Source organism: Corvus cornix, chromosome 3, assembly GCF_000738735.6.
Source record: "Corvus cornix cornix isolate S_Up_H32 chromosome 3, ASM73873v5, whole genome shotgun sequence".
Taxonomy (NCBI): domain Eukaryota; kingdom Metazoa; phylum Chordata; class Aves; order Passeriformes; family Corvidae; genus Corvus; species Corvus cornix.
In genome coordinates this window covers 83,112,506-83,137,053 of record NC_047056.1, presented here as the reverse complement: position 1 = coordinate 83,137,053, position 24,548 = coordinate 83,112,506, and the positions used below count along the sequence as shown (strand labels likewise).

Genomic DNA, 24,548 nt, shown 5'->3' with positions numbered 1-24,548 from the left:
CATGAACCATTCATATTAAAGTAAAACCCGTCCCTGACACTTTATAGCACAGATTTTGTACTCAGTCAGAACACAATCAATTTACTTTGTCACATCAAGATAAAAGACATTTACTGATTTATCTATGTACATCATAAAATTATTAATAATAATAATTATCATCAGTCTATGAAACTATTAATTATGAATTACAGAAAGATTACCCATCTTTCTCCTTCTTCTGTCTTCATTTCATCCCAGAAGAAAGAGTGTGAGAAAGGATTGCAAAAGAAAGAAAAACAAAGATTCATGTATACTGGTAAATTGTTTGGTCACACACATCACAACCGTCTTTTGACAATTGATCTTATCTTCTATGTGTTGTCTGTAACTTTTATCTCTGTGTAAAAATGACAGTCTACTCTCCATCAGTTCACTTTGTCCCTTCCAAACAATGGAAATCACCATGGTTTGTGCGGGGAAAGAGGAATTTTATTTTACCATGGCAGTTTGAAATATCAGCTTGCCTATTTCCCTCATCCAGTGGTGTAATTTGAGCCCTTGTCATTGCTAATCTATATCTGTATGGTGGCAGTGGACATTTGTGGCAGTACTTTCTATGATCATGGTTACAGACTTGATGCCTACTCAGACTGTAGTCACAGGGGTAACCTGAACCATTAAATACCTCTGGAAGACATGCCTATGTTGACCTTCTGTATATAATGCCCTGTTATTTTCCCTGGTGAGGCCTCCAGAATACCTGTGATGTGTTCCTTCTTCACCGCCTTGTGGGAAATGCTGCTAATATATGTAGTACTGTGGCTAAGGGAGAACGGACAGCAACACCCATCTTTGCTGATCTGTAACTCCCAGAGCTGACTAAATTACTGGATAAGGGGAATCAATCCAATTCTTCCACACTGATGAATGTTCTTTCATATCAGCTAAGCCCAAGATATGAAACCGAAATGGCTCCCAGACCTCCTGGAGTCACAACTAAAAGAGGTTAGTTATTGCAAGTAGTAACTATGAGATGCTACTACAGATTTTCTGTGCTTGTACTGCAGTAAACAGCTTTTTTGTTTTATTAATTTCAATACAAATATATAAGCAACTTATTTTCAGACTATTTTGCTCTTCTCTCTTCTTTTCCCCAGAAATTTCTGCAGAGAGAAAGGCTAGGAAGAAGAATGTTCTTGTCTAAAATTACATTGCAATATGAGTGCTCTTCAACATGTATTAAGCATTGCTAGAAGTACTGAATGTTCCTGATGCTGTGCCGTAAGACCACATAAATTTGTCTTTTCCCCTGCTCTTTATTCCTTTTGGCATAGTTTCTTACTATTACTTATTTGTTTTTCATTTGATTCTTTATGCAATGTGCTACCCCTCCCCTACAGATTCTCCATTGAAAAAGCACACAAGAGCTTGTATTAATAGTAAACACATGAGGAAGATAAAACGAAACAAATGGCAAGACAGAACACAAATTCACTGAAAAAGTGAAACTTTTAAAATTTTTTAAAAGACCTGAGAAACAACTACTGAAAAAGTTTTATATGTGTGAACATGTGTCCTCGTGCAACCCTCTCTTGCCAAGGCACCTTCACTGTGACTTATGAAGGGCACGGGGTCCACACACAAAAAAGTTGTCACCTAAATAATCATGCTACTAACTCTCTTTATCTTGTCATTTTAAAAAGTCCTTAATACAGGGTTGTTAACAAACAATTCAAAGAATTTATTGAATCCTTCAAGCTTCAGGGAATCAAAGCTACTTTACTAAGTAATTCAAAACCTCATAGTCTCGCTTGGGATGTGTTTGCACTTTTCATATTGTCTCTATGATATTCCCATAAAATTGTTTTCTGTTTACAGCAATACACACCCCACTCTTCTACAGGTCTCTTCATTTTTGAGGACAAGAGGGAAGAAGAGAACCCTAGGAGCCAACAAAGAAGACAACCCCATTTTCTTACTTACTTGAATCCTAACACACGGATTTCTTTGAATCCTGGAAGTTTCTCAAATATTTTTTTCATCTAGAAAACCATTAAAAAAATAATTCAGCATAAGATCTATGACTAAAACCAATCACAAGTTGACTACCTAGACAATATTTTTCATATTTCAGAAAGAGCTTTAGGGAAACAGTCTCAACTGCCCTCTTTTGGGTATCATAATTGCTCAGCTTAAACACAATATTTGCTTTGCATATACCTGTTGTATTACCTGTTAACAGGCAAAATGAAGCACAAAATATTGCTTTTCTTAGTAATTAATAATGCAAACAAATGATAATCTATTTCATAACAGAGCAAGTAAAACAACATGAATCAAATATTTTTCTCATTTTCAGCAGTCTAGGTTCATGAATAATTTTGTGATTCAAGTCACCTGTAAATTGTTAATTATTTAGAAATATTAAGCAACTGCAGATGGGTTTAGATTATTTGACAAATCATTTAGGAATTAAACAGTTTTAACTGTCTTGTACAAACAGAATAACAACACATTTTTAATTCTAATGTTAACAATAGTACAATTACATGGTTTTGAATAGAAGAGGCATTATGTGTGCAGTAAACCATGTCTGCAGGCACTTCTGTTTGAGGGTAATACTGAAAATCTTCAGAGAAACCATTTTTTGTCATCTCTGTCAATGCATCCTTCACCATTTTTCGACACATATCTGGAACTGGACCAGGAAAGTGAAATAGCTTCCACTAAAGAATGCTCATGAAACTGATGAGAGGCTTTAGTTAACTTTGCTAAGAAAACCTTTTGGGAACCCCAAGGCATTAACTGCTATCAGTTAAACTGATAGCTGAACATTTAGTTAATATTATTAATTATATGAAAACACCACAGATGTTCCAATTCTTACGTAAACTATGGTAATGCATAATGAATGTAAGTCCTTTGAAGAATAGTTCAGACAACAGTAGCTAATTATTTTTAACATTTATATTACATTTTTCATTAGGTTTATTGTAGAAATTAAATTATGACAAAGTGCTGTCCATGAATTCCTGATTAAGTCTGAACAATATTCTTAAAGTTATTCTGTTCATCAGTTATCTGAGGCTTCTACTGCTGTCAAAGATGTTGGCTTGTTAGCTTGGTGGCTGAATAGATGGCTTAAATGAGGGGAAAACTGATACTACACGTGGAGGAAAGGTGAAGGTCTGAGAAAACAGGAATGACCTGTTTAAAGGGAGGGCAGTAGATTCTATTTCGTGGTGAAGGTAATTTCATAGTATGAATCTCAGTCAAGGTACAAAGTCAACATTTTTGCATTCACTAAGCCTCCCTACCTGTAGCTGAAATTTGGCAGCTAGTTGTTGGTACTCTGGGGAATTGGGATCACTGAGTTCAGCTGTGTACTCCTGATCAGTGAGAGTGACACTGAATTCCACCATTTGCTCCACAGGCAGTTCAGGGACCGCATTTGTTCCCAGCTCCTGGAAAAGAAATGGCAAGGACAAAGAGTGAAGAAATAAAACTAAGTGATTTTTTCCCCCTCCACAATTCAGTATTTAATAGGTAGAAATTTTCCCTTTTAAGCCCATCCCCAAAATAACTTTCTGAACTATATTCCACAAAAGGTGAAAGTTCCAAGACATATCTGTTGGCTTAATTCCTCTTTCTTTGCAAACAAGTTTCTATTACTGTAACTTGAGAGTTGCCTTTGATGTGCATAAATGAAAATGAAGAGAATCAAGCCTTGCACAGAGACTAAGTCTTAGTTCCATTGTCATAAAGTCACTTAGCTCTTTCATGTTCAGAGGTTTGCATTTGTTTTTTTCTCATAACAGAATAGAATTATCCCTACCCATGATACATCTTCCTTATGGAGTTGACGTTACTGCTATTAAAAGTTTTCCTTTTTTTGTTTTCTGTTTCCCTACAGTATTTGTAGCTTTTCCTTCCACTGTGAGGCCACACATCTCTGCTGAGACCATAGCAGCCAGAACAGGGAAAACAACAGCCCCTCCCAGCACCCCACCCCTCTCTCAGAGGTATCTTTCACAGCGGGTGCTGTTAATGTGTAGAGGGGCAGTCTCCAATGCTCTACTGCATGGCTGCACTGAGCAGATAGCACTGGGGAGCCTTCTGACAGCTGGTTGGTTAGAAAAAGGCAAGGAAGGCCCAGTCCTATCTCCTGTGTTGTGGAAAGCCCAGCAGGTATGCTTTTTTTGGCATTATTTAATGAAGAACAACGTTACAAAAAGGTGCAAAGTGGGCAACAGGCCCCTCCTTAAAAGAATGAAAACTACCTAAAAGCTGGTTGCCATGCTTTTGTACTTTCTACTACATGCTCAAGAAGCATCATGCCCTACTCCAGTATACAACAGATGCTTATAAACCCCTTTAGTCCTGCCAGCTGAAACAGAGGGGAGCACTCGTGCTTTGTATGCACTGTTTATAAGGTTTCTCCCTCTCTCCTGCTAGCTGAGCTCAAAAGGAAAAGGTGAGTGAAAAAGTGGGTAGGAACACAGACTGCCCTCACCTTCACAGGAGTCTTCGTGTCATTGAAAATTTCATTAAGCAATGTGCCATTAGGTGAGAGGGGTGTGCGAGGAGAACCTGTGGGGGGATGGAAAGAAAAGTCAGGAAAGAAAGGTTTGCATATCAAAAGGCCTCCCCTTGGTGTGTTGGTCAGGTGTCAGCTCACTGGAGCAGCTTTCCTTCCGGAGGGTGTGTTTGAGCACAAGCCTGTGCCAGTGCAAGGTGGCCATGACTCAGGGTGTGGGTAAATCTGCTGTGTTTTATACAATAGACCGCCTTTCTTCCAGGCCAAACATTAGTGGTGTGGCATGTGTGTGACTGAAGGCAAAAATGGCACTGACTATGCATCAATGAAATTGTGTGAGTTAATAATATTTGATCATTTCCTGTCATACCACATCACATATCACCAAGTGTCTAAGCTTAATTTTGCCAGTTGAGATCTTTGTCTCTCTGACAGCCCCTTTTCTTTAGGGTCAATTTAAAGTAACAAGAGACACTGTTTTCCACCTAGAGGCAAAATTCCCATGCTGGAAGTCCTTACCAATAAGATTCTGTAATATTTGGCCCTCATAAGAATATATATTCAGGATGGTTTCTCCTTGAACCAAAAAGATCATGTTTACAGATTTTTGTGACTGAGTGAATTGCTAATATTATTTTAAAGAACAGTAGTACACAACGGGGTTGGTAGGTCTAATTGTAATAATCTGATCAATTTACTGTCAATTTATTGTCTATTATCACTCTGACTTTTTAGCTTGTCAGTCTTTATTTGCTTTGCTTGCTTGTTTTGGTTAACAAAATGCAGCAGCTGACATACTGAATGGTATTTTATAAATGAAGAAAAATTAACCCCATATTATCTAAGTTTGAAACTAGGAAAACATATACATTTGAAGACAAACTTTGAATGCAACATTTGAGTAGCAAATACGTCGAAAAGAGATAAAAAATTTCTTCTCAAAGATTATTTTGCTAAAACATTTTCACTCCACTGAACTTGTCATGCTTCTACAACAATCACTAAATTATAGCCTTATAAGAATCATTTGCCTTAGCAATTTTTTATTTAATAGGCAGACACACAACAAGCAGATTTGATTTTACCTGTAGAAATGGAGGGAATTTCTTCCACCTTTTTGCCTCCTGTTTTCTCTGCTGATATTTCATCTTTCCTATCAATCAAATAGAAATGAGTGATTTAATTATCAGCATATTGTACTGGCAATGACAAAAGTGTAAAAAACCAAAACAATATAGAAATGACCCCTATATGAAGTGTAGTTTAAATGAGAGAAGTTATCGCTAATAGAATGTTTTGTGACCTGTGGAAAAGTCAGGAATCTGCTCATGAGGTTTTGTGACAGATTGCATCAATGCCACCAGAGGGGTGGGATCACAGAGATTAAATCAATGCACTGCATCTGTTTTTTTTTTTTTTTACTCCTTGAAGTCAATGAAGGGTTGACCCCTGTGTAAAATGGAAGCAAGACTTCTTGTACATCATCTAAATCAACCTTTGTCTCCTTTGCTATTTCTCATCCTATCAAGGTAGTTAAGTGAGAGCTTTGGGATTCTTCTAATTTTAGGGCCAATGGACATTTCAGGTTCTAGGTGTGTTTCATATGGTGTGGTGTGAGAAAATAGTGGGTGGGGTTATTTTTCAGTTGTCAGCCTGCATTATAATACCATAAGGATGCCTCCAAATAATGATAGTATCAAATCGGATTCCTGAATCCAGATTATTTTGAGATGCAGAAATGTTAATGTTTGCTTCTGGATGTAATATTCATGGGTTAATGCCTACCATGACCCCCAAGGAAGACAGCTAAAAATTCAAGTAAGAATATGGGGGGTATGATGTATCACAGGATTTGGTTTTGTTGATAATTATTTTCTGTTTTGAGTTTTACAGTCTTGTGGTGATGAATACATTTTTAATAGCTACTGTTATCTTGCCTGAAAATCAGCAATAATATCTATCTGTAAGTACATTTTAAAATAAATAGATATGTTAAAGATTCTTCTACTTAGAATGGAAATTATTCTATAGCCTTGAAACAAAATTGTTATTAATTTGTAGCTTTTGGGAAAATTTAGGTTCTTAGAAAAGAATCGTCTAAGAGACATTTTGAGAGTTTTCTGTCATGAATTTGGGGAGTGAAGTATAATTCCTCAAATTTTGTACAGTGCATACAGATGGAGTATTTGTGAAACTGGTATGAGTGAAAGAACTAAGGGCACTGCAAATGTGTAGTGTGGTGTTCACTGAGACAGCATAAATCTTGTATCATAGACAGAACAGGTGTCTGAGCTGCTTCTCTATACAGGAACAACCTAGATGTTTAACAACATAAATAAAGAACATGAATGACAACTGATTTACCACATCCTCTGGATATCTTTTGTGATGAGAATTAATGTATTTGTAATGTTTTCACAATGTTAACTAGTTACGTGTTGTATCTATAATTGGAGACTGATTTCTCTACATGACAGCTATAGAAGATACAAAATATTTCCTAAGCCACACAGTAGTAAAAATGAAGTCCAACCATGCATAATCAATGCTGTCTATATTTCCAGCTAAAATACAATCAATTTCATAGAATTTATTTCACCTTCTGAATTGTGTCTAGGGAAAACAGTACTGTTCACAAAGAACCTAAGAACTCTGAGATCAGTCACTTCACTTAATGCCTTGCTGCCACTGCTTGCAATAGGATGAATGAGAAGACCTCCCTTTGAACTTACAGGGGAGTTTAATTAGGGCCTACATTATTAAAAATATGTCAGATCTCCCATGTGAGAATAAATTAAGATACATAAGACCTCTGTGATCATGAGACACTGTAACCTATGAATGGAAAAGATCATTTGCCTGAAAATCAGAGAAAACTGAAGGAAAAAAACAATATATCAATCAGAACTTGGGGACTGTGATTTGTCTGGCTGCACTATAGTATTTATATACAGAACAACAGAGTTAAGTATGGTAGCTTTAATCCTGCCATTCTCAGACTTCCGAGCATTGCTAGGAGCATATTTTTCCAAGGAGTTTATAGAATAAAGTATCACGTTAGTTAAAACCGTCATGATGTATAAAAATACAGGAGAAATCTAAAGTGAAGGTATAGAGTTTTCCTGTTACTGTTTAATGTAGCCTCTCAGCTAAACTTTTATTAAGATCTCTGGCTTTCCTTTTAAGAATTAGAGCAACTTTTGTCACATTCCCAATCAACACCAGTCTAATGCAAAGCCATGTCTCTGTCAGGGTTTCATGCTCACATTAATCTTAGAAAACGTTCAGTGGTGTCTTGAAATGAACAGGTAACTCAGACATTTGGCTGCATCTATTATTTGTAATTCAATTACTGTGTCCTATGATACATCCAGTATACACATCTCTCACAGCACACACCAAATACGCCACAGCGCTATCTGAATATCTGCTCACATCCACACACATCTACACGTATCTTTTCAAAGAAGGCAGTAACATCAAGTGGCAAGGTTCTACTTGGGCTACTTACCTTTCCTGGAAGGTTCTATGTTTTACTCGCTGCAAAAAGATTAAGAAAAACAGCATTTTACTAGTGGGTGTATCCAACCATTGAGCCTGTTAGCTCTTTTGTTTACTATAATTTTATGTTTTTCTTCTAAGACATGCCCCCTCCTTTTCCTGAGCAATACTTTGCCCTTAAATATGCAGGTGGGGAGGGACTCGGAAGTCTCTCCCACTTTCTAAACAAATGTCAATAATCCTTACCCGTTGAATTATTTCCAGGTGCTCTTGGGAATTGCTGAAGTTTTTGCCAATGTCGAATATGCAAAAGGTTTCCCTCTGGCAGGCAGTAACCCAGTTCTGATATTCAGAAGTATCAGGAATCCGATCCAGAAAAATACGAAAGGCTTCCCACACAGCTTCCTGGCAGACTGAGTAAGAAGAAAGGGGTTGGGGATGGATGCTTTGTACCAAATAGTAAACTTGAAAGCCTTTTAAAAGTGGTTTGGCATTTACACATTCATCAGTCAAGATGAAGGAACACACTTCTTCAAAATGTTGTTTAAAAATGCTTTTAGAGAAGGGGATTTTCAAACTTATTAGAAAAACCATTTTAACCAAAACTTGCTAGTAATTTAAAAGCTGTTGCCTTTAGCACTTTACTGTGCAAAGCTCATTACTGTGAGATGGGACATTTATTTTCAGTACTTGATACTTACTTTGGCTTAGAGTGAGTTCATTATCTGCATTATCTAAAATATCGGCGTCTCTGAAATTAGTGCAGTCAGTTTCTCTAAGTATACTCTAAACTTGCTGTAGGGGTGTACTCACCTAGCTGTGTTAGGGCCCCTCAATAATACCTCAGGAACGACCTGCCCTCCCAGTAGAGCAGCTGCATGTGGAGCAGATGTGGTCAGGTTATTAAAAAGGAACAGGCTGTCTTTTGAAGAGATGAATTAATTACGAACTAGAAATTAAAGCTACTTTCTACCTCTTTTTTCTCGCAACTCTCTGGTATTTGTTTTTCTGAGCAGTAACTGCTGAATAAAGATACACCATCTGATGATAAGTAATCCAGTTACCAGATAAATGTGACACATGACCAGTTGAGGAGGCATTGTAGTGTGTTCTCCCAGTTTGCCCCACATAGGGGACTATCCTCATGGTGACCTAAGCTGTGATGTGTTAGTTCAGAGTTGGTATAGGGTCACGGTAGGCTCAAGTATCCAACAGCAACTGTCTGAGCTCCTTTATCTGAGCTTTTTTGTGTTGTGTGCTCATCCCTGGAAGCAGAGAATACATATATATGTAAAAAAGAATAAAATTGTCTAAATTTTCTTAACAGAAAAATTCTCTAGAAGACTGATATGATCCACAGTGCAATTAGAGTTATAAATGTGTCATGGGACTTGGAGCTGGGGAGGTCATCTCCTAGGCTTTAGACACAGAAAAGAACAGACCTGAAAGTATATCTCCAAAACAAAATGAAGGTAAGATTTGTCCCACAGATGGGTACAGGCTCTAAGGCTCCAGCACAGCTACCAGATTACCTTTTCATGAAGGATGGTACTGTGGTTACAGATTCAAGGATGATGCTTGAATTTTCACATTTTCAAGTGTCCATTTTTTTTTTCATTTATCGGTTTCATCAGATAAATTTACATGCTCAACTGGGAGGGCAGAAGTCTTTATCAGAAGTTCTGATCTTTCCTTGAAGGAAAATTTTTTGACGTTTTGATGAAGAATGTTGTAATGGAAAACATGTAATTGTTCAAGGGAGCAGAAACACCTTATTATGAATGAGTGTGCAAATTATTCAGATGCAGAGGCATGTTTTGTTGCTTGCTTTTTGGGAAGTACTCCAGTTTCAGTTGAAGAACTGGATGACAACAGCTTAGAAAATTTTGTAAGTGTAGGACACTGCTGGGAAAAAGGAGTATGAGTTTAAAGCTTCTTGCACTACAAGACTTATAGTGTCCAATATCCCAGCTGATGTGCTGCTCTCCAAAAAGCTGGGTAGTACTGTCATATTCAGTTTTTTAAATGAAAGGGTCATAGTTGCAGGTTTTTGAGTTCAGGTTAATGATACCTGTCTGTTTCAGGATAGCTTGTTTTCAGCCCAATCTGGGATATAACCAGGGAGTTTCAGGGACTTGCAGGATTAATTTCTGTTTAAGAAATGCTTTTTCGGTCAGCCTCTTTGATGCATTTCAGATTTCTGTTTAATGCCCATTGGATGTTGCAATGGATACCAAATATTTTTATATCTATGGGAATAGCTACAGACTTTAGTGGAGTTCTCCCATGCTGCCTATAGCAAGTGGCTGCTGGAGTAAAATTTTTGCAGCTCTACATCCAGGTCTCATTTCAGAGGGAACTAGTTGGTTCCCTGAAAGAGAGCTGAGGAGCAGCCAGGTTACACAGATGAATGTGGATGGTTGGTGCCTGATAAAGGAAAAAATAGATAAGCAAAGGTGATTTAGGGAGTAGATGTTGCCTTAGATACTTGCATCCCAGAAATGATGACTAGGTTTTAGAATTAGCTTTGGACCATCTCGCTGCAGTGCAAATACATGCATTATTGTAATATCAAATGGAAAAGCTCCATAATGAAAGATTGGGAGGGGTAGAGAAAGGAAGAGACGAAATTGAACCAAAAATTGGAATGCTAACTCTATAGGCTTTCTACAGGCAACGGAAGTAAAAAAAAAGAGCTGGGAAAGGACTGACCTAGTTGAGAAAGTCTTATTTTTAAAATGTCTCAAATATTTCTTATGCCCTAAGTGTTTTTCATGACCTGCTGGCAATTATCTCAGTGTTTATTAGGTACAAACACTGCCACAGACTTAATATAACTACAGATACACCAACATATTTGTGCAATGGCCATTTAATAATTCCATTACTTGTCTTACACTGGTGCTATTAATTCTGAGTAGCAATGATGGTACCTACTCTTTTGAGAAAGGTGGTACTTCTTTCAATACTAATGCAAGCACAATTTGTTCTTCATGTTCAGCCATGCTAGAACACTGTGCAATTACTCTGAGTTCATTAGTCCTTTGAGTGCATTGTTTTATTTTCTTCTGGTCACTGTCTATCTTGAACACTGCTGATGCACATGTAACATTTGATTATCTATGTAAAAATAAGGCATAAAGTCAATAGCATATACACTGCCTAAAGGTGAAGAACAAGATTCTGGAAAATTACTGTGTTTCCTCAACTAAAGAAAAGACTTTGAAGGAGGAAGTACATACTACAATAATCATCTTACCTCTTAATCTATAGTAAGCTTGGTGACTGGCTAAAATCTGCTTCACTGATTCTTGTGGGCAAACTTTCACACCAGTTGAGAAAAAGGATGACCTCTTTGTTCGGTGTTTTGCCATGTCAAATATCCGCCTTATGGTTGATATCTTGGACCGCTTTGTCGTTTTTTCTGATTTGTCTGACCCTGAGGTGACTGCAAGATGTTTGGCTTCAGCACTGTTTATTTTATTAGGAATTTCTGTAAAAAATTAAAAATAAGAATGTACATAAGCACACTTTGCCTATGCAGTAAGTATCCAATGCAAGTTCAAGTCTGGAAAATGGACATGACCTTGAGAATTCTTTTTGTTGTGGTGTCAATGAACTGGGTGAATTATTGGGCTGAGGAGAAGTGGCCTGTGACCACATGGGGGAACTGAAGCTCAAGTGACTTGGTAACTAATTCCCTTGTATTTCAACACGTGACCCCAGGACACACAGGGTAAAAGTTTCAGAAGCTCTAAATCCCGTTTTCAAAAGTGACTTTGGATTAGATCCACAAAAGACACTTAAGTGCTTGAACTTCGTGCTACAGCATCTCATTTGTGAGCATATTGCCCTGTAGGGAAATTTACAGTACAGTGATAAGTAATGTGAACACTAGCAGATAAGTAAAATGAGAAATAGTTGTACCTTAAATTTTTAAAATCTTATCTTTCCTTTGGGCTTCAAGGGACATCTTCCTTTAAATCAGGTTTATAATCTTGAAGCTATCCCAAGAACTAAACCCTGAAACTTTCAAAAGTTGAGCAGGAGTTTTGCTGCCTTTGGGAAAAGAAAGACCTGTTTCAGTCTCTCTTTTACTCTACAGTGCACTCCTCTGTCCTTCCCTCACATAAACTGAAGTATTAACCAGAACAGACTATGATTGTTTGCTTGCAACTGGATGATAGGTGTTGTGAATGCTCTGGCATCTTATTTCAATAAATCTTTAAATATTCCTGGCAAAGTGGAACAGCTACAGTAGAAAAAAGTGAAATCAGTGACTAGGAATTGAAGACGTAGGATTAAATTTTACTTACGAAGCTATTCAATTTTGAAAAATGGAAAAGCTTCTAGGCTGTCAAAATAACCTCAAGCAAACACCCATCACAAAAATTCAGGACCCATCTGGTTCCACTTCCTAAGTATTTCTGTTGTAGTATTACATGACATAGCAGCTAAATTTAATGTAAAAAACTTAATGGTAAAAATAGCATGTAAATGACACATTTAAATGAGCTGAAATGCAGCCTTTTGCAGGATCATGTGACAGGGCAATGAGTATCTTTTAGATTATCTTCCAAAATTTTATATACTTGTTAATAAAGATGTTAAAGCAAATTTGGAAGTACCCATTTTGGTTGCCTTTTCATACATTTGATACAGTAATTACAGATGAAAAATAAAGAAAATGATAAGCAGAATAGAAGACAATTTAAAGAATTAAAAAACTTTAAGCAAAGTATGTGTGTTCCTGAATCCTGATGAATCAAATAAACAAATTACTTTGAAAAATGGTTTAAAAGCTTCTAATGGAAAAATAAAGGGGAATAACAGGGTTAAAAAAGAAAGAGTTCAGTAGGAGTAGCAGTATCAAAAAAAAAAAAAGAGTAAAAAATGATCAGTTTGCTGGAGAAAGAAGAAATGTCATGCTGCATATAACAAACACTAATTATCCTATTCTTAGGCAAATCAAGAGAAAATAAGGAAGGTTAAAACCACTTTATCTCGACACTTTGGAATTGTGTTAATTAAATGTTTAAAGAAAAGTGGGCAGATAAATGATAAGAGAAAAATAATTGAAAAACATACTTTTTATAAAAAGAATAGCATGTGAAATGAAGAATGGGGAATGTTCTTCCATGTGTGTCAGCAGTCACATATATGCATGTCTATCTGTATATGTCTCAGTTCTTATTTAATTTCCAAATGAACATTCAATGTTTACTGTGTAGAAATCATAGTAACATCTATATTTTGAGGGAGGTGCTACTCTGATATGGAAAAAGTTGACTGCTTGATTGTGATGAATATTGTCTGAGAGAAAGGAAGTTATAAAACAAAGGCAATAGGTGATTGTTATTACTTTTTAACATGTGCCAGAGACAGTGACCTGCAGACCTATAACTGCGTAATTGTTGCAAGGTAATTTAAAATGATGATGCAGTCATATGATGTTTGACATTAAATGACATGGAAGTAATTTTTCCACATTAATGTCGGGTCACAAACCATAAACTGCATAAAAGGAATTTCCCCTGTGAAAACATGGCGTTGGGTTCAACAGAAACCACAAGTGGCCAAACTGAATCAGTTGAGACATAGAGCTATTTGAATGTTGTATGGGATGAGAGAAGAAGATCCAATGCCACTGAAATCTCAAAGCAGATTCATGAAATCCTCTCAAAGAGAGAATCAAAAATCCACATGGAAAGTAGCCAGTTCTAAGTCTATTACCTTTTACAAGGTGTATTAACTGTGCTCGACCAGCTGCACAGGCAGCCTGACCAACTGGGGCAGAGGATTTTGTCACTAAGCTCTTTGATAGATTTTGTATGAAGCAGAGGCCTTTCTTGAAGGATTTTCTTCTTCTCCAGGATTTACCTCTAAGTCTTTAACATGAATTAAGAATTATACTATTCATAAAACCAACAAAGGAGATTCTTCTCAAATGATTGTTGTAATGATTTCAAAGTCTCCATGTTAGGGCCCCTATTTGGCCTTTTCATTCTGAGAAAGTGACCAGCTCTTTTCTGCTTTCAGTTTGCTGCACTATTCTGCCACCCTATTTAGGGTGGGTGTAAATTCTTTTTCTTTTCATTCTTTCCCTTCAATGCTCTTTTTTTTTTTTCTTCTTTCTTTTTTTTTTTTTTTGAGGAATCTGTTTCTAAAGTATATCTATTATGATAGGTTTAATTTAATTTGTATCTTGTGGTTAGTAAATTTCTCTTACTAGAATAACCTTTATTATCATAATTCTTTGAAATCACTTTTTTACTAAACTTAAGAAAATTTTAGTTGGAGAAAGCATCAGCCTTTGTCTCCCCATGATTGTCCAATATTAATTTCCCAATATTTGCTGATTGTGAATGGAAGAAAACTTGCCTTCTGGTATAAACATTTCCTCATAATTCTTCAGATCTCCGTTTTCCCCTGCATCATAGAAATTCTGAACTGAGAAATTTTTACGTAAGCCTCACAGGTGTTTCAGCCATATACTTTACTAAAATATGCCTCCATCTACACCTTTTCAGCTGCTTTGATTTCAGTATCCTGGGTTGAAAAAAAGAAATCAAAAAGATACACACTATTATGGAATCGAATCCATATATATTAGCTGATCCTTTTTCTTTATATTATGCAACATAGTAATCGAATAAACTGGAGTGATGCAAATTCTACAGGTACATAATTTGCTCATGTAAGTAATCCCAATAACACTAGGCTGATTAACTTTTCTTGAAATAAGTAATTCCTGTAATTTTTTCCTAGTTATTTTTTCTGATACAAATGCATGCAATTAAAATATTTACTGTTTACCATAAATATACCCTGCCCAATTTGATTTTTTCTTATTTAATCCTGCTGTTTGACAGATGTGACTGTTTCAGTTTTATTTTTAAAAGGTTTAAGTTTTTTAGGGTTTTTTGATAGTTCTAGACCAGGGCAGATAACTGTAGAAGTTTGATAACGCTTTACTCTACTTCAGCTAATCTCCAAGATGCCTTAAACAAATGTCTAACTCTCCTTTATTCTCACATGAAAGAATCTATACCATGTCCAAATTTTCCAGGCAACATACTTGAGGAAAAATATTGAGGTAGTTTAACCAAAATTATCTACAGAGTCACTGTCAGCTGTCACTAAATTCTGGAGTTCCTGACCTCTAGTCCTGAACTTAGACAAATATAACAAAATTTTTTTCAAAACACCATAAAGCAATTTTCAAAATATGATACAGCAATCTAATTCATATGGGATCTAATCAAAGTGCTTTGGTATCCATACCAGTCTCTCAAGTGCACAGTACTGTTCTTCAGGTTTTGGTTTCAGGCAGATAAATGGCATTCATTTCACATATTAAAAATCTGAATTCTTGAAATTAGGCCAGGCCTCTCCTCTGTGTCTCTTGAGACCTGCATTATCACATTTATACCCTAACTAAAATTACAAGGCAGGAGGAACAAATTTCAAAAGTTCCTATGTGTTCTTAATAATCTGCATGTCGAAAAAGGAAAAGTACATCGTTATTGAAATGGATTCTAGAGAAAAAGAGTTTAAAGTTATTCTGATAATTGGTCAGCTTTGTTTTTTTTTAAATTTGCTTTTATAAACATAGGAGCAAGAGGGTCTTATTCATACCTTTTTGTGTAAATGAAGTGGATGTTTCTCTATATAACTTTATTAATTTCTCTCTGTTGATAGTACTAGTTTTGGAAGGCCTCAAATTTTGGAGTTGGTAGTTTGGGTTTTTTTCATCGCTGTAGATGATCTCTGGATATGAACATTTATCTACAGCATTATTTTGCCAGTAAACGTTTATTTTTATTTGACCGGAGAAAATTTAGATGCTATTGAATACGAAGAGAAGAATTTAAAATACGGTAACTAAAGATTTTATAGCAAAATTTGAGGTGACAAAATTGTTGAAGTCTGAATAGTTTATCATTAAAATCATCAAAAGGTTTCAAATGTGTGAAAAAGCAGATTAGTCTGAAAAATCAGTGGATGTTCTTAGGATAGAGAAGAATGCTTGATTGATAAATGAGACATATTGCCCACAGAATAAAATAATAATTAAAAGACAAGGCTTATGTAAGGGGAAATGCTGAAATACAATGAGGAAAGCTTATCAAGAAGGTTAATTTGGCAAAGGTCCCGTAAACATATTGCAGTTAAATTTATAGTGGGGCAACTTTTTGTTGCTAATTGAGCCAGTAACAAAAGCACAGCTGACTAGTCCTGAAAAGTTGATCCTGAGATCTCTTAGTGGGCTGATCCATGGAAACACCAGATGGAGGACAGAAAGTACAAAGAGAGGTAATAGCCTGGGCTCTTTCCCTAGAGGCACTCTCCTCCATTCATGGCAGTAGTGAGGATCCCACATTTTAATGGTGCTTGCCAGTGACAGGGTGCCCATGACATGTCCTCTCTTTATTCCTTTTAAAATCTTTTTTTTCCATGGTGTATTTCCTCAGGTCACTGTCATGGGAAGAATCTAGCTGGATTTGAAGGGGCTTAGATGAGCAGGGACAGACTAAAATACGGCATGGCTTTCTGCATCTTGTGTGCAGCAATCTCTATCTTCCCATGCAGATGTGAAAGTGGAGGCCCTTTCCTTGTACTCTTGCTGATGTTCAGGGCTGCTTTGCCAGTGCTTTGTCAGACACTGCAACTTTGACTGTGTTTACATTGCATTTCCAAGTTTGTTTTCACAACTATAAAGGCTCACAGTTTCAAAAATTCAGTGTGGAATTCCATACTAGAAAAATTAGTACTAATATTTAATCTACTCAGGTCTAGTCTGAGAGCTCAATGCCCTTCAACCCAAGGTTGTGTGGCTTGCTTGAACTTATCTTCACGTCCGATATGTTATTGAGCTGTTTTCAATGTACACAGTGAAAGAACTTTGAAAGGAAAGGCTCAGCCACGATGGTTGTTACATCCTGGTGGGCGTTATCTGAGCTCTGACTGGGGTAGCTGAGACACAGCAGGGAACTCACTTGGGATCTCACTCCTTCACGTTTAGTGCACTTAGCCAGTGAACTGCTGAGTAAGAGGCCAGTATCCACTACTGTGGGGAAGTTTTGCTGAAAGATAAGCAGCTGACATTGATGCTTAGCTTCAGTAGAAGAGGACTTGTGGCCAGAGGAGAATGCTTCTGTTTCCAAAAGAGGAAAGAGGGCTAAGACATATTTATTAAAAGTGAGTAATTTTAATTTCTCAGAATGAATATGGACAATGATGAGCTTGGTAATTCCTGTTTGGTACGTTGGCTTTGTGAATGCCGGTCTTAAATGTGACTAAACAGTAACATTGCCTGTGGAATGAGGCCTGGATCTCTAATTGTGGCAATTGTGTATCTATGGGGGGCAAGTCCAGGCCTCCAGTTTGGAAGATCCTGTGTCCAGCTGCCTAAAGTTCATTCGTGAACTTCCTGTACGAGTGCCACAAAGATGATGGCTAACACTCAGCACTATAGAACCCTTCCTGTACCTACTAATATCTTGTATTATGCAAGACTCAGCATCACATTTACATTTTAGGGAGGTGCCAGGCTCTGCTTGTGCAGTGGAGACTTTATACTGAAGACAAAATATGCGTGATCCCTGTATCTCTTGCTTGGATTCAGCACGACAAAACATCACCTTCACATATTTACAAGCTGCATTCAAGCTCTCTATGACACAGGAGAGGAGTTCCAGGCTTCTGCTTAAAAGGTAAGTTCTGTAATTTTCAACCTTTTAAAGACTATGTTAGTTTTTAAAATTAGATCTATAGCAAGGGATTTTCTTTCTCTTCTTGAGAATTCAGGAAAATGGTGGGTTTTCATAAATCCTGCTTCTTATCAGAAACACATGATGATGTTTAAATGTTTATGAAAGGTGAAGAATCTGGTTTCTGTTGACACAGTCCTCTAATAAGGTAAGACTCCCATGAATCTTTGTGATACATTCCTATTGTAATCCTTATGTTGAAAATACTAAATGTTTGGTTATAATGAAACAACCTACACCTCAGAACATGTATGGAGATAAATCTGAAGAAGAATGTGATAAATTCTGAAATATATAACAATGACATTAGTAAATGTGCAAATTTTAATAAAAGGTCCAGACCTTTTTGTTTTAATGGTTTTATGTTCAAAGCTAGGAGATGGCATTAGGTAATGGTTCTTTTTCAGAATGTTGATTTAGCCAAAGATCATGGGTGCCATCAACCAATGTGCTCTTGGATTTCAGTAAGTGTGAAGAATTTAATTTCTGCAAGTAGGTAACACTGGGAAGCTAAAATAGATATCAGAATCCCTCAGCTGTTCCCCTCCTCCTCTGCTCATACATATCTGTGTGGTTTTCTGTGCCAAGTGGAGAAATACAATTGATAACCAACTTCAGGAAGAATCTTGTTTGTTTACTGTGAATTTGGAGCAATTTTTATGGAATTTATATGTAGGCCTTATAACAGACAAACATAGTTTTTTCTCCCTCTCTAGAGGAGATAATTTAGTAACTTCTTTGAATTATACTAATTATACAATTCATGGGAAAATAATTGTAGCGAATTATCTACCTATTATAGATGAGAACAGAAAGCATAACATGCAACTGGTAAGATTTTCCTGCTTTTGTGAATATAATTGTCATATACTAATGATGAAGCCACATTCACAATAAATGCTGTCTGTACACACCACAAATATTGAACATGCTGAAATCTTAAGAGTCAACATGATTTTGACACATTTTCTTGCAACCTGAAAAAAACATAGTAAGAAACTCATGTTTTCACAGATGTAATAGGTCCCATTAAATGTAGAAATTTTTACATTCTCTTTCAGACAGAAAGGTGAAAATTGTTATTCATCAACTCTGCTTCTGGAATTCATGAAAACTTCTGCTGCTGGAATTCATAAAAAACATCAGAGGCCATCTATGGTTTTGTTGCTAATTTGTGGATCTTGTAACAGTCTGCTTAAAGTCCAGAACCTGGACTAGAAACAGCACTGAAGAATGACTGGTTTTAATGCTCATGTATGATGCAAGTACCTATTTGTATTTCTTTGGCCATCTTAGAAGCATTTGACCTGAAAGGTTGTTCTATTAATTGATATGGATATGATATCAAAAGATGTAAGAAAATGACTTAAATGTTTGAGTAGTTCTTGGAGGGATGCTGTGCTGGTTTGGCCAAATTTAGAAATATATCCTCTGAGAGAAGGCAGGTTACAAACCACCCCTCCCCCACCAGGTTTGGGAAAAATAAATTTTCCTTGAAGGAAAGTGAAAGAGATAAAAACTATTTATTTAACAAACACACGGGAAAAGGAAAGTAATGCTAAATACTAAAATCTCTCGCTGTGGAGAAAAAACCTGGGAAAGTGTCAGAGTCCTCCCTTTGGTCTCCTCAGAGCTGGGGCTTGGCCCAGGGCCAGGCCCTCTGTGCCCGGTGGAAAGTCCTCCTGATGTGCTCTGAGGTTGAAGCAGTCCAGTAGAAAAGGGAGAAAATCCGAAATTCCAGGGAAGGAAAAAAAAGTTCAACTCTCAGTCTCTCTTCGGAGAAAAGGAAACTGAAAAACTGGCCAAAAGCTGACTGGAAAGCAGCAAGCCGGGTGCTTCCTCCCTCCCCTGCCACAGCTGGAAAAAAAGTCTCTATCTCTGTGTGACCTTGAACAAGCTGCAAACTGCTTTGGGAAAGTTTTGCTCAGTTTTTCTTTCCCCCTCTCAGGCTCAGTTTAAAGGCATAGAAAGGCGCAAGAACTAATTTCTGGGCATAGGGCAGCGATATGGGATACACATCATAAAGTCACCCCAAGACATATGCATCCAGTCTGAAGTGATAAAACACTCAGTTGAGCACCTCTGCTCTTAATTTTCTGATTAGTCATTCTCAAGAGGTACAGCCATTCCCTCAGAAAGTCAATGAGACAGCATAAGTTCAAGTTCCAGTGATGCTTTGCCATACCTGTCAACATTTCAACAGTTTTGATGGTATAAGTCAAAGAGTTGCAGTCCAGAATGGGTTTACTGAGGTAACTGTATTCACATATGATAGCAACTAGAATGTCTGGTATATCAAAAGGTGCCAGAAGCCCCAGTGTCATCTCTTTCCTTCAGCTTGTGTAAGTGGAACTGGTTGATTTTCCTCACAGTTTAGGGTCACTCATTCTGCAGTACAATCTACAGTCTCTGGCTAATTGGCTGAAACACATTTTGACACAGCGTGACTTGCACTTAACCTTACTTAACTTAGTTATGTATCAAGCTGCATAGACCAAGTTTGGTTTGGAGGACACCTAATCCAATTCTTGATCTAAGCATGACAACTTATTCATTTAGTTTTGAGGGAGAAGAGGAAAGGGAAAATAACTTGAATAGAAATGTCTTCATTTTGTGCCATCATCATGAAATCACAAAATTAAAGATGAGTGATCACTGTTTCCTGCCTGAAACTGCTGGGGTTTCTATGATCTGTGCTGAGTCATATGTATGAAAGGTATACCTGCAACACAGCCATTAAAACTGGTATTTCAGGTAACAGGGTTACCAAGATCGTCAACGTGAAATTGGGTAAAGTCTGAGGGAGGTATTGGAACATTTGAGTGGCCAGTCAGAAGGTAATTTTGGCTCTGCACTGAAGCAGAAATTTAAAAGCCAGAACCTCATCAATGAAAAGACAAGCATGATGACCTAAGCACAATTAGTTATGTAGCTGTGAGTCTGGGCCCTTCTGATTTGCCAATGTCTGTGTAACCAGGCAGATGCTCTGAGAATTGGCCCAGAAAACTCTGCTGCTGTCCTGGTGTATGACTGCAATGCTTCTTACAAGCCAGGACTTCAGTTTCTGTGTCACACCGCAGGTCCTCATGCCTTTGTGAAATGAGGACGATAGTGTTCTCTGTCAGAGCAGGTATTTGGGAAAGGTAAAACTGGTGGTGTGCTTGCATACAATGATAAGGCAGGCTACAATTACGTAAGGGTATATGAACACCCCTACACTGTGGCAGGTGTCAGGGTACTCCCAGATGATTGTTAATCTTGTTTTCTGGACAGGTTACTGTTCTGAAGTCTCTGTTCAGTAAATAGCAACTGACAGTGACTAAATGCCAGCAGACATGTATATGAAAGCAGATAGATATTTCTTTCTTTTTGAGAAGTGTGTTATTCAATATCACACATTCCAAAGGGGAAGAAATTGAAACACAGTTGGGCTTACAAAGTACAAACCTCATGGAATGTACAGGATAGTGCACCTAATTCCTGATTAACATGGAAGAATTATGTGACAGAGGATGATCAGAAGACTAATTTTAGTCCCAAAGGGATTAGACTGAGGTAAAAAAGGAAGGAAAACATATTTAAAATATTTTAAAGCATCAAAATGCAGTAGAATGCATACAGAATTTTCCTTTGGGGAAGAAAAACTGTCTTCTGGAAAGAAAACACCATATTTACAATATCTAATGGGTGTTGGCCATGCCAGTGCACTGCTCAAACCGCAAATTTTCCAAAATTAGCTGAGAAATGAACATGAACAATCTGGATTTCTAGTAGGTTAAGACTCCAAGTTATTTTACTGTAGCCTGTAAATTAATGTCCTGCAGAAGGAGAAAACTGTTGATTATTAATAATGATCACCTTGTCCACAGGTGTTTTCTGAGGAAAATCCCACATATCTTGCTGTTCATTCACATGCAGTTCACTAATCCCTCTGGCACGGGTGGGACTATTTCTGGAATGAATCTTTAAGATTCAGTGACAATGGTCTAGTATTTATATTAAAGTTTGGCTTTTAGCCGGAAAATAGAAAAGATCAAACCCCATATGTAGTACATTTGTTTGAGAAGGGAGAGAAAAAAGGAAAAGGCTTACTTTTCATAGTTTTATAAGCCCAAACAGGAAAGCCAACTTTAACATTATAATTCTTATTTTATGGATGACAGTAGAAGATAATATCACTGCAAAAAGCAGATATCTCTTGTTTTCTTTCTCTGTTTGGAACTTCATATTCTTTGATTTTTCTTTTCCTTTGGCACAAATTTGCTTAAATTTTTTTTTTTTTTTTGAGGGCAATTATAGTAATGAAGATCTGAAACATTTATTGCTGAATTAGAACAGCCTAGCGGGAAGGGGAAAGTCAAAATGAATTAAAATGATTTCACAGAGCACACAAAAAGCCTTTGTATCCTGAGGAATGGCTGAGTAAATAGCGGATATTTGCTTGCTGAATAAAAAATGCCACAAAACAGCCTTGAACGCACTCTGGCTCCCCTATGTTCCCAGTATCAAGTGCTAGGATGTACCCAGCATCCAGGCATAGTTTTGAGAGTTCAAAGCTCCTCTGCATTTTGGTATTTAGTCTGTCTGTTCAGCAGTTTACTATTCAGACTTTGTGCATGGATTCTTTGCTGCCACAAAGTTTTGATCCCTCGAACTTTCCCTTTCCATTGCTAGAGACAGTTTTTGTCAGGAAAGTGGCAAAATTATGGCCAAAGGTAAACACTGCAACTCTAAAGTGTTTGTTTTGCTCCCTACAGTTTCCTGTTTGTTTACTGTGGAACTGGAGGTGCTCCTGGAGAGCCTCCAAATGGCTGGGAGAAGGACTCTTTTGGTCCTTAAATAGGGACAAGGAGGAAGGACCAAAAAAAACTTTACTAAGCAAGCTCCATATTTCTTAACCTACTTTTTGTTAAATATAAATGTGAGAAAATAAAGAATTTGAATTTTAGTTTTTCTTTTTCATTAGGAAAAAAATCAACTGACTAACCCTGTCAATATTTTGCAATTATCTCTATTTTTTTGTTAAAGATGGGGCTATTTTATATCTTAGTCTCTTATTGCCTGGTCTGTCACAGTTTACATGTACTGCAAATTTGAATGACCATAGGGGTCTCAAAACACCTGTGCTAGGAGCACTAAGGAGTGATTCATGTGAGTATTCAGACTACTGGGAGAGCCCATATACTTTTGAAAAATATTTTCTGACCCTAATGCTAAGTCATAGAAGCATCTCTGCTCTGAAAAAGAAGTTTCTTAACACAAGCATTAAGTGTTTTGAGATCTGTGTGCATATATTTGAAATAACATAGTTTAAAAATATTATGTATGGCATGACTAAATGTCAATAAAAAGTTAGTATTATACACTTATGCATACAACATGTACTTTATAGAACTGGTGGCAAGGAATATTTCTAGTTATTCAGTATTCCTCTCTGTCAAGATAGCCCCCCATCATTTTGCTGGTCTGTTATGGAAAATGTATTGTCACATGCAATCACAGTTTGCAATAGGTGAAACTATGTGACACCACTTTCACCACTATTGCTTTCTAAGTTGGAATTATAAATAGGGGCTGCAATGTCACCATCAAGCATGCGTGAATTGCCTGGAATTCATTCTGTCTCTTTCCATCACAGAATATGCAACTTAAATGCAAGAGCAATGCATCTTGATAAAACTTGTTTTCTAGTCAGACATGAAGTATCATCATTCTCTCTCTTTTTTTTTTTTTTTAGTTTCGTTTAATCACTAATGATATTTCCGAAATATCATTAGTGATTAAATGAAACTACTTGCATAGAATAAAAAGTAAAGAGCCGCAAAACATAATTCTAGTGTTAACTAATGCAGTACACTTTCCCAAGGATTTTTTCAGTACTTTAATTGTCCACTAGAGAAGACTTACATAATTTAACTGAAATACAAGAACTGTGTCCTGTATTTCTGTATTTCTTTAAGAAAAGCAGGAATTTCTTAAAAAAAACCCGAAAGTGTAAATAAAACTTTCCAAACAGTATTGACAGCAGACTATATTTCATACTGTCTCCCTAAAAATATTTAGATAACATTGGGGAGACTTCTCTTTTATAATTTTGCATTCTTTGCATTTAATTAACAGGTCTGACATAAAAATAGAAGGTTGTTGACTTCGGCACACATAGCAGTTGTAATGTTAGCTTTTAATTCAATTATACAAATATCAAAGCATAGATGGAAAAGTTAATGAGAAACCTCCTCCAAAATTAAATACATTCCCCAAAGCTCTAAATATATTGAAAATGGGAATAACCAGGGAAAATCACATCACCATATTTTCTTTTTTGTTGTTGAAGTAGCTTTAAAATTGTTGTGAACTTTTAAATGTTTTTAAATAGTGCAATAGTTAGCTGATGTACTAAGTACAGAGCAGTTGCCTGTATTTCTATTTTCTTGCAAATAATTTTATAGTTATTATTACAGTAATCCTTACCAGTATTGCCATTTCTTGTCTATTTGACGGTACAATGTATTCCTCCAGAATCTCTCTATCTAGAAGTTTTTGAAGTTGTTTTTAATAACGAGAATAACTGTCTTCACTAGTAAATGTGGAGATACACTTTGCTACTTTCTCTTCATTTCAGGGATAAAAGACCAACCATGTCAAAACTTAGATGATCTTTCAGCCTTTTTTCACTTTCCATGTATTCATTTTAGAAATAATATTTTTTCATAACAGAACATATACAGGTAAAATGGAGCTAAATAGCATCTCTT

The 24,548-nt window shown here is 36.7% G+C and overlaps 1 protein-coding gene across 6 annotated transcripts in view; it reads right to left on the bottom strand.

Moving 5' to 3' along the window:
- IMPG1 (interphotoreceptor matrix proteoglycan 1) overlaps window positions 1-24,548 on the bottom strand; it is a 72,132-nt gene that overhangs the window by 46,553 nt on the left and 1,031 nt on the right. For all 6 annotated transcript variants that reach the window (XM_019288003.3, XM_010405180.4, XM_019288002.3 and 3 more), the window contains exons 2-9: window positions 11,280-11,513; window positions 8,267-8,433; window positions 8,031-8,059; window positions 5,605-5,672; window positions 4,496-4,572; window positions 3,300-3,446; window positions 1,966-2,024; window positions 204-224 (exon numbers count right to left, since the gene is read on the bottom strand). In XM_019288003.3, the coding sequence (XP_019143548.1) occupies window positions 204-224; window positions 1,966-2,024; window positions 3,300-3,446; window positions 4,496-4,572; window positions 5,605-5,672; window positions 8,031-8,059; window positions 8,267-8,433; window positions 11,280-11,513 (802 nt within the window). The remainder of the gene's footprint in view (window positions 1-203; window positions 225-1,965; window positions 2,025-3,299; window positions 3,447-4,495; window positions 4,573-5,604; window positions 5,673-8,030; window positions 8,060-8,266; window positions 8,434-11,279; window positions 11,514-24,548) is intronic.